The sequence below is a fragment of the Micrasema longulum genome, unplaced genomic scaffold, assembly GCF_059751315.1.
Source record: "Micrasema longulum isolate JH-2025_06_02 unplaced genomic scaffold, ASM5975131v1 h1tg000283l, whole genome shotgun sequence".
In the NCBI taxonomy this organism is placed as follows: Eukaryota; Metazoa; Arthropoda; class Insecta; order Trichoptera; family Brachycentridae; genus Micrasema; species Micrasema longulum.
This window is the reverse complement of record NW_028277487.1, coordinates 318,076-336,916: the sequence shown is the minus strand read 5'-3', so window position 1 is coordinate 336,916 and position 18,841 is coordinate 318,076. Positions and strand designations below refer to the sequence as shown.

Sequence of the window (18,841 nt, the reverse complement as noted above, 5' to 3'; positions counted from 1 at the left end):
TTAATAATTCATGCTGGGAGTTATAGGCGGGAAAAGCCTGGGCTAAAATTTGCGAAAGTGTTTACATCATTACGACATTAAGGTAAGTGCCAAAGTTTATCCATCAAAATTCTAGTTTCTTTCCGCCGCTGCTTGGTGGGTGTCGGGTGGGAAGATAGAGGGGAAGGAGCCAAGGGCCGGCGGGAGGAAAAAACGAGTCAATAAAAAACTTAGATATGTAAATATAGCGTCTGTGTTTTTTTCGGCGAGTTAAAATCAGTCCCAATACGACGATTTGAGGCTGCTGCATCGGCCAAATTCCCCTTCTCCAGCATTGCAACACACGCTTTTGCTGTGTGAACGTGAACGATTGGGTTTGCCAGCTCTGCGATAAAACCGATTGAATCGGGTACGCGGACTAAGATGATCTATGAATATTTGAATGGCGGTTTATAAGTCGTGCACATAAACGGAACATATCGCATTTCGCAAGATGCACGGAGACCTCTTTATATTTAGATTGTGCTCAATCTTAATAATAATTTAATTCAAGTTATTAATATGGTTTGTCGTGATAGATGTTAAAAAAATAGTCATATTTTTTCTGGAAGCGATTAAACAAACAGGGTAAACAAATATCGAAACATCATTTTTTTAATACCCACCCGAATTCGCGTTTTTAGAATATTTATTTTGTTAAAAAATTCAAGAAACTGTTTTAATTAATAAATTATTCTCGATTTTTTTAAACCGTAAATACAGGGTAAACTGAAATGGCTTAAAATAAAAATTCAGGAAAAGCATAATCTCTGTTCATGTATAATTTAAATGCGCACACGGCTGCATTTGAATTTAAAATGTGGCATTACGGAAACAGTAAAATTGTTTGATAATGCCATGGAAATCACTTTTTTTAGGTTAGGACTGCAATGTCTCTATATTTAGAGGTAAGGAAGAGGTTTTTCTGAGCAATTTTAACACTATTCTTAACTAAATAAGCAGTTCAACCTTAAATCATTCCGTTAATACACTAATATTGATTTTATACATTTACAAAGCATTCCAAGCTATAATCTCTCAATCGCTTCTACGAATGTATAAAAACAAATTTTTCAATTGGTACAACATTGAGTAAAATATTCTCAAAGTTCTTTGGACTTTTTTCCACAAAATATAAATGTTTTTAGGTTTTTCATCTGGAATCAATGGTGCAGATCTAAAATTATATTTAGCAAGGCGTTGAACCCGTGACTCTTTACCTACGAATATATAGATTATACACGAGTGTGTACAAACGCATAGTTGTATATTTGATTTTAAGCTCTATTAAAGCTATTAACGTCAGTATCGCTTCTGTTCAAAGTGAAATAGTTAAATGTAGGTGATTTATTATTATTATGAGCCGTTTCTTACTTAGTTCTCTAAAAATTAAAAAAGTCACATTGAATAACACTTCAAATAAAAAAACAGTGAAATATAAAACAAATAAATTATCCTTGGTAAAAATCATTTGCTAGCTAGAAATAAAGCATATGTTTAATTTTTCCTTGTTCTTATGCTCAAAGTAAATATATAGTATACTAGCTGACCCGACAGACGTTGTCCTGCCCGAAAGTTGGCTTGCCTTGGAAAAATACTTTTTATTGATAGGTAGGTAGGTACCTAGGTACTTGCTTGTGATTGAATTCCAAAACTAAAAATTGTTAATATTCAAATATGAAATTTAAGTAGGTTCTTGTTTATGGTTGAATTCTGAAAGATAAAATAAATATTATTTCAAATATGGCATTCTTTTTGCAAACGTCAAACTCCGGTCGTCTCACCAACAAAGGGCTGTACTTATGTAGGCATTTGATTTTTAAAAATGTATTGAATTTAATATTATTTTAGTGTTACCGAAAATCCAATAAAAAGAAATAAATGGGTAGACATTATAAGGAATTTAAGGAAAGAATCTGATTGAGATCCACAAAAAACAAATGATGTTTTTAAACATTTTCATTAAAAAAAAAAAAACTTTTTTATACTCAAAAAATAAACATCTTTCCATTTTTTTTGCAAATGAAATATGCTCGAATGCAACCCTGGTGGATCGATGAATAAAACATTTATGCTCCTAACTTCTTTTTTACGTATTTGATTAAGGATTTTAATATCTACGAACACGCACAGCGCAAAGATCTATATTTCTCTGAAAACCGCACGTAAATCGGTTAAGCCGTTTAGGAGAAGTACCGTGACATCACACGTAAAGAGGAATGAAATATATAAAGATATATTTTTTTAATGGGTTTTTTAGATTTATCCAAAAATTTTAATTTTAGGATCACTTAAAACCTATTGTAAATAACTGAACTGGAAAATGGTAATCAGACTGTGGTAGAGCTATGAAGTGTTAAACTTTTCTAAAAATTGCGTTTTGAGTTTTGTTGCAAATTTATCTAAATGAGACGTTAAAGGCAAAATAGTCTATTAAAAAGATTTGTCTATTTTACATGTTTTTTCCCTTATCCCATCGGCAGATTTGTCCCCGTTGATAGTAATCTACTTTAACAATCGCCGAAGAGAAGAATATTAAGTGTTTGATGTTTATAGACACGATTCAAGCATTTAATTTTACCGTGATAATTTTATTTACCGAAAAAGCGGTCCGGATTCATTCCTAAATGCGATTAGTGTGTCTGCCGGTTATGGCTTCCAAACAATGTTTTTATTATCTTTTCTTACCCGTCAGATTGGACAAGGCGCACCCTTTGCGTGAGAAAGAAACAGAATCGCAGAATAAAGAAAACGGTCGCTTTCCCGGGTAATTGATGGGTGACATTTATGATGTTGATAAAGATGGCGACGTCATTTCCTTTTGACCAAAGCTACCTGAACGCGGCCTTTTCCGGTGTTATTTCTGGCGGCATCAAGATACCAAATGATGGCGTATAAAAAAGTAATGATATTTGATGGATAAAAAAACTAATATTGCCTCAAAAAGCTTATATGGATTATCTTAAAAGGCGAGATGTACTCAATAATTAAAAGTATAAAGTATACAAGATCATGAAATATTATGTAATGGATGTAGGGATCGTATAAAGTCGTAAATAAATATGTGTTTACAGATAACCCAACATAGTCTTTACCCTGTAAAGATCTGAACTCATCGTCTTTTGGTATATTCTGCTCGGATTCCAATTGGAATCCTATCGGTGTCCTGTGCACGTATGAGAAAACAAAGGGGTATTTTGAAATAAGCTTTGTACTTATACATTTATTTGTATTCTAGGATATAAAATTGACTTTTTGAGGTTTAAAGATTACGGTTTTTCATTTAGGTGTTTTGTAGATTGTCGTACAATGAGAGCTGATTAATTTATTGTTGCTGGGATATGTAGCACTTTTATTGAATAATACAATTTTTTCTACATTTATCAATCAAAAGGCAATTTCTGATATGTTGACATAGTGACCTAACAAAATATTATGAAATACGACCGTTAAAATGTATTTTAGTATTGTCAAAAAAAACTTTCATGTCACATTTTACTGGTAGATGTTTTTTTGTTGTAAGTAGAACCTAACCAAAATTAATATAAAATGACTTACCTCTGTGTCTGTTCGTTTGTTTGTCGAACATGAGCATTGCATCTTCAATCTGAAATAAAATAAAATAGTTATATTTTCAATCAGGCGAATCTTAAATCTTTAAACACACCATCTCAATCTGAACGAAATATTTTCCCAGAAAAGAATATTTCTTGATAAATATGTACATATATATATAAGAATGCAGAAGTTTTTTTGTGTTGGCGGGTCTTAAGTAATATTAAGGAACCAGCGGTTACTGAATAAAGAGTTGGAATAAAATATTGGACAGGATTTTCCCCATTTTTCCTGAAAAACCTGAAGTGAAAATAAATATGGCCCTAAACCGTAACTCGTGTACCGGAGGCGGGTCGCGTCAGAATTATTTATTTTTTCAAAGTAACGAAATGTAGAGGTAACAATGAGTTTTCACGAAAATAATAATATACAATTTCATTCATTAATGTTTCTTTTCTTTTTACTTCCATGATTCAGGCTACATTGAAAGGCAAGCGTAATTACAAGTTTGCGTGCAGGATATGGTAGTATGTTTAAAGGAATTCTCAAGGAAATATAATAATTTTTGCGACGACCGACGCGGTAAGTCGAGATTTACAGGAATGAATTTATGTTAAAGCTAATGGAATCTTTAGTGATCAGTGGGCGTTAGTAAAAATAATTACGAAGGATATCATATGAGAAATTTTTAGTTTTCAGGGTAAGCCCTAAGAACGCTAACATTTATTCAAATTAAAAAAACACTATTTGAGCATTGAAATAAAATAGTTATTTTAGAAAAAAAAATTACCAAAGAAAAAAAATCAAATTTGATATTAATATGCAATAACAACTAAAAATCGCGAGGGATTTTGTTTTTCCAGAAACATTAAAATAAAACGGTGAAATCGGCTCTAAACTCTTCAGCTATTATATTGTTATTCAAATTATAATATTAGTCTTTACAAATACTATTATTCTTCCTTTTTTCTAATATATATAATAATATTATTATTACGTTGGTAATAATATCAAGATTATTTAAACAAATACCATTGTTAAAAAAAGTACTGTGTAAAACAAGCGAAAGTTACTCTTTAATTAAAACATAATTTTGCCACTCGTCGTGAAATATTCAATTTGGGACTAAACTTTATTCAAATGAAAGTTATTAATAAGTATTAAGTAATAACTAATAAAACTAGTAATTATTCAATTAATTATTAAATAAAAATTCCATATTCTAATGCATTAAACCTAGTCTCCTATTTATATATGCTATGCGTGGAATTGAAATCAATACGCAAGAAAAAAGTTATCTTTGATTTGGAACGTAATGCTGAGATACTTATTTGTAATAAAACCTTTTGTAAAATTTCTAAACTAAGAATTGACATTTAAAAAATTTACAACTCTCATTTATATTTTACTAATTCTGGTAGTTTGACTCTTTTTCAAATCACATCCTTAAAATCTTTTTACTATCTACTTTCGCGAAGGCATGACCTACATAAAACTTAAATGTAATTTTAAATCAGAAGGATGTCTAACCGATTTAAAAATATTACCACTTGCGTTCTAGATTTAGGTGTAACAAAAGAATCTCACGCCTGGATCAGTATATACCGGTATTGATACCGATTCGATACGGTTTAATCCGTAGAGGGCAGTTCTGGAATGTTCGAACTGGCAGGTTAGGGCGGTGGTGTGGGTGTATAGGGCAGCGGGGTACGGGATAACGGCTCCCATGGGCGGCCTTCCACTTCTAACTTACCAATTCAACTTTTTGTTACATTTACAACCGTGACTACGCATGTCAGCCGCGTATAGCCCTGTCGATTGAGCTCGCATGTTTAGCGAGAGTCGACGCCTGTAGGTGATGTGGATCGCTGTTATTTCTAAACATTAGGGAATATTGATTCAAAATGAATGTTTATTTCTCACCAAAAATGGCCTGATTTAGTGAACCAAATTCTACGAAAGAAGATGATCTGCAACATTAGTTTTATATTTTCACTTTGGTATTTGTTATTCAAAAACCTCTATCTAATCAGGACATAAAATAGCTTATCATACCGTCAAATTATCGTAAGATTTTGCTAAAAATATTCAATAAACGATAAAAAAGAAAATTTATTACTCGTATAAATCAGGGGTGTACAAACTTACTTGCATAGCTTTTTATATTGGAAAAGCATTGTGTTCATTTAACATTAGAATAAAATAATAAGAATAAAATGATATGTCTCAAAAATTTTTTTTTTTCAGAATGCTGACCATATTTTGATAAATAACCACTCTTTTCGTTGAGAAGACAGAGTTTACTCGACAGGCCTGCACTTGTCCATAATTTTTAAATGTGGTTATGTTGTTGTCTGTCATTTTATTTGTGTGTGGCAGCAATTTTGGTTACTTTTACGTCGCTGTCTTGTATGATTCCCATTGAAATTTTAGAATATTTTTTATCGTATAATTTTTTTCGATCAGTTAAGTCATAGGGGTCAAGTAGAGTAATTTATATAATTAATGTTTATATTAAGTAAAAATTCCCGATATAAAATACCTTAAGTCAGAATATAAGATATAACAATAAGGTTTGTTTACGTTTACCCAAGATTGTTTTAACCATTGAAAATGTAATTGAATGGAGTACAATAAATTGTTTTTTTGTGAAAACATAAAAGAATTTTTACAATAAATGACGAATTGTTTAAATCAGAAGTTAAAAGCCTCGCCCGATTCGTCAATAGGCTGAAAAGCAACGCAATTTTTTCCCCAACTCAAAGAATCGCGCAACACTGAAACCCCATTATCGGATTTTAAATACTGTGTTTGTCACCACTTACTCTCTCATTCGTTACAAAAATCGTGAAACGTTCGGAAAATAACGTAAATGCCACATTCTCGGATGTTCGATGATAAAAGATCACGTGCGAAGCAAAATGATTCGTAAAAAAATGGTTATACTTAAGGACACAGAGGAGGGTCTGCTATGGGAAGGAATCGGTGTCAAAATTCAAAGATCAAGCCTGACAGGAATCATAATGAAAAATAAAACTCATGTGTGAAATCTCATATTGGGAATCATAAATAAAAATAATCCAAATATGGCTCGAATTTCATATCGATTGACGGTATAGAGGATATGATTTGCATAAGGGTTGTACGAATCAGCTTAAAAAATAAAAATATATATCTCGATAAATTCTGTTTCGGTAATTTTTATCTTACTGGAAATGTAGTATCTTTATATGGAATGTTATTTCACCAACTCAGGATTTAAAGTTATAAGAGAAGTGTCAACGATTTATTATTAAATGTATAAGCCTGTACAGTTTTATTTATACATTCTCTGTAATATTGTGTACTAAAATGAAATTATGACATTTCAGACAAAATGACAATCCGTCCATCTCTTTTTTGGTCGTTAAACGTAGATTTTATTTGAACCCTGTCATAAGTTATTCCACCAGACAGGTGCAAATGGCCATTTTGAATTAAAGGACGGTAATAGAAATGCCAGAAAAAGTCAATTGCCGCAGCTTCGTCCATGTACCGCCCGCGCCCCCACCGCACGCCAAATGAATTCCTGTTTCATTAAAAACAAAAAGTTACCAATATTTCGCTTGCGCCTGCAGAGGCTAGCCACATTTGTTCGTGGTAGTAAAACATCAACGTGGATTATCGACCATTTTTGGGAAACTCGCGAATGTGACATCAATGATAAACGATCCAATTTCAAATGAACGTGTAGTTACTTTTGAAAATATAAATGTTACAATCATGTGATTTATTCCATTTCATCCATATTTAGTAACGTATCGTGGAAACAAAAGATTCGCGAGACAATCATTTTTGTCCAGTTTGTGTATATTTTGGAACAAAATCACGCACAAGCTAGAACTAAAGACGAATTAATTCTGGAATACGTGGAACGATTTCAAAATTTGGAAATTTCGGGCGTGATATGCAAACTCTGCGTGTTTGGGACTTTTTTGCCGGATTATTTGATTTATGAAACATAAACGAAGATTAAAAGAGCGGTTAATGTGTTTATAAACAAAAAAACGTTACAAAACACAGATGGGGATAAATAATAAAAGTACTTAAGTAAATCGTTTATATTCTAGTTAGAATGTAATTTAATTATAATAGTATGACCGTATTTCATGACGGCAGTAAGAGCGAAATTATATTTACATTTTGATGTTTTTAGTAAAAACGAAAAGCAAAACAAAAGGAATTTAGAAACGCGTTAAATATATTCTCATGTTTTATATTTTGATTCTACTTCCCATGATTTGAACATAAAGTTTCTCCTATGTTTCCCATATAATTTTAAGTTTTCTATTACTTTTTAATACACATTTTGTTTATGTTTATGAAATCATTTGCAATCAGCAGTATATTAAAAATTGAAGTAATTATTCCGCGGAAGAGTTAGAAAAGAAGAAAAAAGCCGAACAAGACTTATGTACAGGTGAGATTTATAGGTCCGAAATTTTCATAAAGATATTGGTAGCGTAGAAATTTAAATATTTTACTAATAAATCTATCCCTTTCATAAAAAAGCAATCGGATTAAATCCATAAATTTCTTTCAAATATCAAAAGGCAGCGGATAACATTATCATTAAGCCTTAAAAAGGTATGGAAGGTTGTTGAATTATGGCAAATAAAGGCATTGGGAGGGAAAAGGCGAGGTCCGTTGGTGGTCATACATCATGGGGCAGATATACTACCTCACCATGTCGGGATATGGGAGACTCGAGACTCTCACCGTGGATGGAGGGGAAACGGGAAACTAAAGATACTCTAGTCACATAAATACAGGACGTCGGAGGTACGTAGCTCACGGTACGAGAAAATTATTCTGGCAGTAAACTTATAGCCGTATAGAAATGTGTCGTGGTATTGCATAAAAAATATGTTCGTTCACCAGCTTAGGAAATTGCTGAAAATAAATAAAATTTAAATGGCTGAAAACAAAATACATGATGGATTTATTTAATATTGCTCCGGTACCACCGTGTCGAGAGAATTTTTTTTGGTATATAAATTGTTAGTCGCGTGACAAAAAAACATAAATATTAAAATATATTGTAAAATATTCTATTAAAAGTGAGTAGGCAACTTCATCTAGTAAACTTCAAGTCGTATTTTAATAAATTTAAATAAACTGTAAACAATGCTCATTTATACATGTACGAGTATCATGAACATGGAAATCTACCATAGAATATATCAATTACCGATTAAATATATTTTGTACAAATTTGATATTTAGATGACGAAATGGATTTTAAATTAACTTTCAGTAAAAACAGTGTGATTAGTTTTGGTCATTTAAAATGATCTAGTTTCTGTTTAGTGTGTTGATGGGAAATATACACATGGCGTAACAGCTGCAGAACGAAAGATTTATGTTTAAAGTTCAACCCATTTAAAACACGTGATATTTCGTTACCAACTTCGGGAAATAATAATTTAAGATCGGGAGGAAATTTCCAGAGAAGTTGTTCAGCCTGCGATGGAACATTACATAGCCGAAGTGCTCGGAACTCAACTTTTGTTACAAATGCTTGTCAAATGAACGATCCGTACAGGCGTCCGGAAAAAAGAAACGTGATTTTTATTTCTTTAAAAAGGTTCCTGCTAGTATTTTTTAAACAGACTTTATTACTCTGAAAAAAAAAGTTTACAGCGCCATAATAAAGAGTAGCCAATATTTAGGAATTTAATTTATTGCTGTGTTCAACTAGATATATTCAGGATTTGTGATAGATTATTTTTTTAGTAAAACTATACAAATTGGGACTAAATCCCAATATGATGCTAAAAACGCGTTTCGTTCTAAAAAATAATACGCTAAACATGGTCATTTAAAATAAGGGAAGGTTCGATGTCTTACACAAAACCATTTTGTCATTAGTATCGTATGAGAGAAAACAAAAGTGAAATACGAATTTGATTGCGCTAGAGTGAGATGGCTATATGGCGAACGAACGATCTTACGAAACAAATTTGTGACAGAATAAGCCCGCAGGCTTGAATTGTGTAACAAGTTGAGATTAGGCTATCAGTTAAGAAAGTGCTATGATGTTATGATATGAATCGTAACGTGTTATCATACAAGCTAGGCAAATATTTATTTTGGAGTTCTTTTGCCTAACAATCAACACATTAAATATTTTTTTATCGATGAAAATATTGAGTATTTAATGCTGAAAGAATTTCTGTAAAAATGGTAAAAACAAAACAATCAATTGTATCGACTTAAGGGATAAAAAGTATCACGGAAACTTCAAACGATTTTGTTCGGCTAAATCTCACCCCTAATAAATCATTTATGCAAAATATAGAACGCAGAAACGCTTCCCTTATAAGTCATTCTCGACAATATTTTATAACAGTCACTTTCAAGACACGAATGCGAATCCTTAGGGCGAAATACAAAAAAATAGATTGACGAATAGCGCCACGGGGATTGGTGCCGTCTCTCAACCCGAATTCTACCCCCTTTCTCTCCAGCACCACCCCAAACACAGGCGGGACATCGAAAACATAATACACTTAAACAGTCTGAACTAACAATATAAGACCCGCTCGCTCCAGAAGTAAGGAAAACCTCTTACATGCCGTTTTCCGTTTACAATCGAGAAAAAGTAATCTAATAAAATAACATACAAGTAAAGAGGTAAGCAAAATATTGGGCAAAGGATTTAATATGGTAATCCATAATTAAAAAAAAAAAATATTTATTGTGATTATTTGATATGTTTAAGTTTATAGAAGATTTCCTCTAAAGCGACGATAAAAGAAGATACTTATCTGGCGTGAATGAATGATTAATTGTCGCAAACTCTAACGTACAACAAACGCAATTTATTTTATATATTTATTTCTATAATGTACCCAAGTTCACCGTGACAAGATGAATAAGTGCTTAATTTTGTTTTTCGTCGAGCGTCTCAGTTCGTAGAAGGATGCTCAATTGTAAGTGAGTTGGAATTATATGAAGAAGCGATGCCGCGGATTAATCGCTGGTTATACTAGTTGCTAGAGTAAGGTGACTCGACACGATTCCCCAGCTCATCAGGTGTTAAGTCGACCACATGTTAACAATCTTTCCAGCATACGGATGGTGTGAGGTTAGGCGTTAGGCGTTAGGCATACTACACACTCACGCAGCACCCGCTTTAATACAGTAAAAGCCCCGAGGCAAATTCCTTTAAGGCCTAATTTAATTAATTACGAACACTATTCGTAGTCTGTATTATTTGGATACGAAGGAACTTCCTCCGGGAAATTTATACCGAATCCGAAATAAAGTTAAGTAAGATTCCATTATTTATAAAAGACAAGAAAAACTTGTTATCTATATCTATAGCTATATCCGATGAGCTGTCTTTGGCATTTTGTAATTAATTAGTCAAGATATTTGGTGAAAAAAAGACAACTCCATTAAAGAATATTGAATTTTTACGTAAAATAAAAAAGTTTAAAAACCCATGATAACATACGCTTTGATTTCGTCTTACGTAAATAAATTGTACGAATTTTTAATTAGATTACCTAATTTATCACATTCAGGAGAAACTGATGGGATCAGCAATACCGGCGGGCGTTTTAAGTCAGCGCTTTTTCTTAAATTGAGAACGGGAAAGTTCTTTGATTATAAAAAGTGTACGCGGGCTCATTAAGTCGGCCAAGGGACGATTTATTTTCGCGCTGTACGGGAAAAAGCTCGTTGATATAATTAATTTATGACTCTATCATTCCCGAACATAAAGTTTATCACGGGGAAGTGATGAAAGTTTAGAGTACTTGTCACAACGGTCACGCGCGAACCGCTAGTGTTGCTGCTGCCACTTTGCTGCTTTACGGAGGAACACATTTCTTCCCCAACCGAGGAACGAAGAACAGAGGCTATTTATTACATCACAATTTATTTAAAAAAAATAACGTATTCAAAGATTTGAAGTCGAACCAATTAGTAATACGAGTACACTGTGTAAATTGTCAGTATCAAAAATATTGTTATTCGAGAGTCATTAGCTTAAAATTGTAATCTTGCGAACTAAGAGACTTAATAAAACTCGATTATACATACAGTACTTATGTTGTCATGTGCATTTTATAAAAAAAATACATATTAAGACCCCTGTATTTAGCCTTACGTGTCATGTACAAGGCTAAGATACTCGGAAAAAAAAGTTTTTTTTTGTTTTTGAAATGGGATGTTCGATCACTTATTTTGGTTTTTTACCTTTGTGAGTTATATGCATGTATTTCTGTATAATTTCAAAAAATAGTTTGCCATTTGCAATAAATAAGTATTTACTTACACGTAATTACCTTAAAACGCACGGTTAAATATAAATAATACAATAAGAAAAGATATAATATTTGAAAAGTTATATAATATTAAAATAACTCGATCAATGACGATACCTTAAACATATATAGTAAGTCGTTTATCAAATTATTTGATTTTAAAAGGCTAAACTTTATTTTAAAGTTATTATAAATTTGAGTCATATGTATTTCAAAAAAGGAGGAATAATTACTATTGGAAACCAGTGAGGTATTTTATGCATAATATGAATTTATGGTTTCAATTTAAAGTATTTTTTCCGACGCCAAAAACAAAAACAAAATATAAATGATTTAAATGTGTAAATAGAATGCTGTAAATGTGTGTACAGATCAATCTGTATGCGTGACGCGTGTTGCAAGGAAAAATGATAAAGTGCGCATTGGCGTTTCAACCCTTTTAGTTTGGGGGTTTATTGTTTCGACGGGAACCTTCGCAGATTTCTCAAGGTCCTGTCACGTACGGTTACTTAATATGGAAGTCTCGTTTCCAGGCCAGGATGTGTAAACTCAAACATATGCAAAAGGAACCAACTATTTATTTATGAAGGGTTCGTTGCTTTATTTTATTCCGTTTGCCCGAAAGTTGAAGACGTGATCATTGAAAAATTTGTCGTTATAAAGGAAATTAATTTGATTAGGCATAACGCAAAACTATTTTTATAATAATATTGTTAAAATCAACAAAACTGCGATAATTTTCAAAGCACATAATTTTCCAACAAATGCAGTATTACTTTACATCAAACAAAAAACTGCTGGTACTTTTAAAATATACTAGATAATTAATATAATAATGACTTTAGTCTTTCACTCCTAAGTGAATTACTATAATATGTATTTTTAAGCGTCTTAAATTATTGTGTATTGAAGAAACAAGATTATTAGGATTACTAACATTTGTCATTCATTATTATTTGTTATTTACCTTTCGAAACTTATGATGCATAAGGTACTGAATTGGTACATCAACTACAGAGTTTCTTGATAAATAATTATTTCATGTCAACCACGTTGTTAATCGAACCCGAGAATTTATATATGATGGCTAAACGCGTTGACAATTGGAGATTATTTCAAAGGAAAAAGAATTGTTTACACTTTGGAAGAATATTTTATGAATGTTTTATTATTTATATCTTCATTTTATTTTAAGGCAATTTAAACAGATATTTACTTTAAATTGGCTATGGGGATTGGTTTTCTATCATAACACTCAAGGTAAAATCCTAATATATGAACAATTATTCATCAAATAAGGTCAGCCGGTGCGATGATCAAAGGGTTTTTGGAACAAAAGTTTTGGGTTTAATTCCCGGAAAGTTTACAATGTGTGATTATAACCTGTTACGTAAAATAACCATTGTTATTTGTGATTGGTTCGAAGCAGACTTGTTTATGGATCTCTGATCTGGGCGCCTCACGAGTTGAAGTTCTCTGTTATGCTAGAGATGGTTACGAAAAAAAATCTGAGGTATCTTTAGTTAAGAGAGTACGGATTCTATCCGTGGTTGTACCCATCAGACTTCGCACTAGGAAAGCTTGGCTACAGTAGTTTGAAGAAAATAAGTATTTTAATGCACATTTGCTGACGTATTTCTTCTAAATGATGTGTCATTACTTTAAGCTTAAGTCGCTGCCCTAGTTCATGAATGTTCAATAGACCATTTTAAAAACATTTTGAATTATGAATGGGGATATGTTCATTATCTTATTACGTGTTCATGTAGTTAATTATTTTTATTTTGTCGTTTTTATATAGTATTTTCGGCATTTTTTGAGTGCCAAATTCCACTTACTGATTTTACTTTAAAAAGGAATAAAATGTATTTTGTAATTTGTAAAATGGTCCATTGAACATACAAGAACAAGGGCAGTGAAGTGTAATGGAGAGTATACAAGGAAATTAGTAAGGTAATTAATTGGTTTGGATTGGTCATTATTATTCCATTGGAAAATTTCCCATGGAATAATATATTATTTCGAGATAGAAAGTACATTGTTTCGGTTGCCGGCCTTCAAACTATCACTATAAAAACAATATGACGATCTGTTTGTCTATGGCAAAGTACATCGTTATTCTGTTCACAAAATCCTTCTATAAAACCTAAACGAAAAGCAAACCAAACTAACCATAAATAAAGTAATAAAAATTTTAAGAATTAATTTCAAATTTTACCTTTCCACCTTACCCCACCATGTTTTCATATTTCATTAATTTTATAGTTTGTTTTTTAAATTTTGGGATAAAAATAAAAAGCCTATATTACTTAATATGTTTCTTTTTTGGGTGATATCGTGTGTGTTGGATTTGTTTCGACGTTTCGGCTACCATTGCAGGAGCCATCTTCGGGGTAAACTGAGTATTTTGTAGAAAAAGTGTTTGTTTAAGTACAAGTAATTTGTACCGTGTCGCAGTCGGCAGAAGGCACATTTCTATTGATTTTTGTAGTATGTAGTGCTGAAAACCATGTTGAGTTTAATTTAAGCCCGTCATCTTTGTTTATGTTATTTGGGTGTCTGTGTATTTCAATTGCCTCTTTTATTATTCGTGTACTGTAATAACTGGGTTTATGCAAAATTTTCGGTTCAAATGCGATAAAATGTCCGGTGTCTATAAAGTAATAATGTAATGCCGACTGCGACACGGTACAAATTACTAGTAGTTAAACACACTTTTTTCTACAAAACTCTCAGTTTACCCTGAAGATGGCTCCTGAAATGGTAGCCGAAACGTCGGAACAAATCCAACACACACGGTATCACCCAAAAAAGAAACATATTGATAACAGTGACCGTGAAAACCTTCGCACCTACCAATTTTACTTCTCATCTTTCCGGATATCCCATGCAAAAGATCATTTAAATCGGTCGCTCTGTGCGACGTGAAGGAAACACAAGCAAAAGACAAACTCACATTGGCATTAATAATATTATAGTATAGATAATTAGTCAACGCATTGGAGAAAGAAGTAAATCACTTACTAACTAATGGTTGAAGTTGAAATGTGTAAGTGTTTTAAATTTCTCATTAAAAATGGAATAACTGTTTTGTACACGAACACATGTTTGAAGTTCAGGTATGAAATATTCACAAAATGCTTAATTAAGCCAATCCTTAAAGTTTGTAATTCAGAAGAGATTTTTTAAACAGAGCATGATGTTCCATTTACTTCAAACGCTTATTTTGCGTATAACGATGTCCGCGTACACGGTCGTTAAGGCTCGACGTGGGACAATTAACTGATCAGTTGAGTAGTTAGAAAATAAGTAAAAAAGTACGTTGTGTCCGGTATTTGAAAAAAAAAATACTTGAAAACATTCAGACTTTTTGGGGACCTTGCAGGATTTAGTGCGTTCATCGTATTACGCACTTGTTGTTCAGTCATTTCATTTAAATCGTTTTATCGTAGAGTTTCGTTCAGCACTGGCACATCTAAAAAAGGAGTGAATTTGCATGCGCTTCAGTTTCGATTGATGTTTCTCTTTTTGGTTGTGGGTAAATTTTGCTAGGTGTATCAGGAGGATCGCGGTATCTAAGTATGTTTACGGCACACGTGGGTGACAACACGCTAGTTAAATCGCTCAAAGTCTGGTTTGAACTTATAATTAAAGTATGCCACGGCGTTAAAGTAATACCCTTTTCTAGTAATTTGGGGCAGATTGTTTCGGGGCATTTTATATTTGGAATTTATTAACCCTTATGAAGCCAGAGGTTTTATTTAATGGATCATTAATTTCGAATATTTTTTGATGTTACATCTTTTAAAACGGTTAATTCTCTAAGATAAAGTTTATCCAGTAGCTTTTCAGTTTTTGACAATTAATGGGGCTTTATATTAGACGTTTTTTCATTTATTTTTTATTGACATTCATAAAGAATATTTAACAATATGTAGATCGCGCCAAACTAATAATCAATAAAAGTTAATCGGCCCGTTTCTAATATGAATAAAAAAAATAGGAAAATATCACAAAAAATCAAGTTAACACAAAAAATAAAACTTTTAATTTAATGAACAACAACACCATTTTTTTAAAAAGGAGAAACAATAAGAAATATTATTTTAAAACTTTTAGGTCTTGGTTTTTGATTCGATAACTGATGATATAAATGATGTTCCTGATAAATTCTGATCGATTTGATTTTATTTTATAAAAAATATTTTTGAGTAATCTGATGCTTATGTATAAAATTGTTATTATTTTATTGGAAAAATCGGTAATTTCATTAAACCAATCCTTAATGTTCATAGATACGTTTTCATTAGATTAATCATCACCGTCCGAAATGTGGCTCATGTCAAAAATGTTTTATTTTACGGCAGAAACTACTGTATAATCATACGTGTACTGCGTTATTAGAATTAAAAATATGACGCCACTATTGGAAACTCTTTTCCATATTCTTAAAATGTTAGACAAGTAGACTTTTCATTAAATCAATAATCAACAAAACCAATATTGTTACACTTATTTTAATAGTTCCATTGAGGAATAACTAAAAGAAAGTTGTAGTTTTGAGTTATATTGTGTATTTTATTATTTAAAAAATACCCCCTTTCAGTTCTACAAAGGTTTAACTCTCACAAAAACTATTGGATTTCTCTTGTTAGATAGATGTTGTTATATGGAAATAAATAAGCTTAACAATCTCTCAGCTCCAAAACTAATTCGATGATTCGAAGCGTAAAATTATGTTCCTTAAGAGGCAAACAAAAGTTGCGTAAAGCCGAATTATTGTTTTTTTTTTCTAGTGAAAAACATAAAAAAACAAAACAAAATATTTATTAGAGTAAAAATTAGTTTTAACTATCACATCAACATAATTAATCTTAATATTTCTTTCTTTCACTAACTCTGATAACTTATATTATAAACAAGCAAAAGTGACTTATCCAAATTTAGCCACCTTGCCGCACTAATAACCTTCCAGATATTTAAAAATGTATCAAACGAAAAAAATGGAATTAAATAAAAATACATTAAAATAATGAATAATGATACATATAATATCTCCAAAACACAAAAACCTGATTTTTCCTTGGTCTCCAAGTGATTTCTCAAAATGATGTTTTTTGGGTTAAATATTTTTTTGTTGTTTTTTTGCCTGAACGGCGGCGATTTATACGTGTAAATTTTTACTTTTTAAATAATTGTATTTCAAAATATCTTAATGTAAAACGAAGTAACATAATCGTATCCAGTGGGATTTTTCAGCACAGTATTTTAAAGGTTAAATATAAATATGCGATTCTATTGGGTTTATTTATTGGCGGAAACTCCGAATAGACATATTATTCGAGATGAGACTAATCTAGTTTTGTAGTTTTACTACCAGGTTTAGAAATAATTTCAGTCAACATCCTCGTCCCTATTGATTAGCGCCTACCCCCAGGTAACCTCTAATGACCAAGGAACGCTTGCTAAGCATCTCCGACAGGTGTGTTTCATATTCGACTGAGTACAAGGGAAAGGTGGCGGGTATTGATTGCCTTTCACGCGAGAGTTTTCACTGCCTGACGAATATTTAAGTGCCGACAAGGGAAAAAGGAAGCACTCCATAGAGAGGTGAGAGAATTATTTCAGAATCCAACTAAAAAAATTTAAAAACTGTTTTGAAAATCAAGAAGACATATACAGTTATAAATTTACATTTTAAGACTTGAATGGTGAATTTAAACAACTTAACTTACACTGTGTATAGATTGAAAGTGAAGTGTAAAAAGTCATTGAAGACAAAACTATTTTAACTCTATTGTAGATTTAAATCGTTTTGCATATTATCATGATTAACTTACCATGGGAGTGGTTTACATGTTTTTTTTACACTTGTCATAACCCTAAAAGTACAAAAGTCCATCCTTTGAAACTTGGGTCAATTATACCTTATTTTTAAAACAGGAATTAAAGGCATTTATAAAAATATTTATTTTGTTTTATTTATTTGTATTAATTGTTATGCATAAATTGCTATGTTGTTAGAATACAATAATAAAACAAAAAACATTAACCTAATACAGCACCAATTACGTACCCAACACAATCTGAACAGGACAATACGATGTAACGAGAATACGTATAATACGTGATTTTATTTGTGTTGGTGTTTTTATTATTGCGAATATAGAGTGTGAAGTGAGGAGTGTGGCATATGGCATATGGAGTGATATGTGTAAAAAATGTGGTGTTTACGTAATGAGTATAGTAGATTTAGTATTATTTTGTATTTGTTTTTTGTTATTATTTTTTAAAGAGGCTAAATATCATTATTGTCAAAGAGACTCCGCTTCCATTTACAGCGGAGAACTGAGTCGTTAAATAAGTCTAATTCGTACATCCCTCAATTTTTAAAAATATACTAATTGCTCTTCTTAATAAAGTATTTGTCGTAACCATTTTATGATCAAAAAGAAAATAATGTCAATGTCGTATTTTTCCCACATACGTCGTTGTTCTACGACCACGGTGATATTATCAAGATTAAAAAGAATAAAGTTTTTAAGTATTAATAAGTTGGCATATTTAATCAGAGTACGAGAACATTAACAAGATGTATGACCTGCCAAAACCCGGTTTAAGTGGCCATTTTACATACTGTATACCATTTAGCATTTTGCCTTTATTCTAAAAATTCATGTTTCTGTTGATTTTCGTGAAGTTAAAGGGCTAAAAATATGGGTGAGATTCATCAGAAAAATAAGTTGTAGTTTATTACGTAGCTATAGTGTATAAGGACTGCTTGTCTTTGTATCTTGTTTTTGTTAACATGATTAGCAAAATAAAATAAATCAAGCTGTGCAGTATGCAAGGCTAAGACAAGCATTATCCACAAAATCGAGGAATGAGTGCTGTGTTGGTTTGGACATGTGAAGCGAATGAAAGCAAAAGAACGGCTAAAAGATTTCCGATGC

The 18,841-nt window shown here is 31.7% G+C and overlaps 1 protein-coding gene across 28 annotated transcripts in view; it reads right to left on the bottom strand.

The window, feature by feature from the left end:
- Positions 1-18,841, bottom strand: part of Rbp6 (RNA-binding protein 6) — a 456,688-nt gene that overhangs the window by 129,188 nt on the left and 308,659 nt on the right. For all 28 annotated transcript variants that reach the window (XM_088224410.1, XM_088224415.1, XM_088224421.1 and 25 more), the window contains one exon: positions 3,577-3,625. In XM_088224410.1, the coding sequence (XP_088080536.1) occupies positions 3,577-3,625 (49 nt within the window). The remainder of the gene's footprint in view (positions 1-3,576; positions 3,626-18,841) is intronic.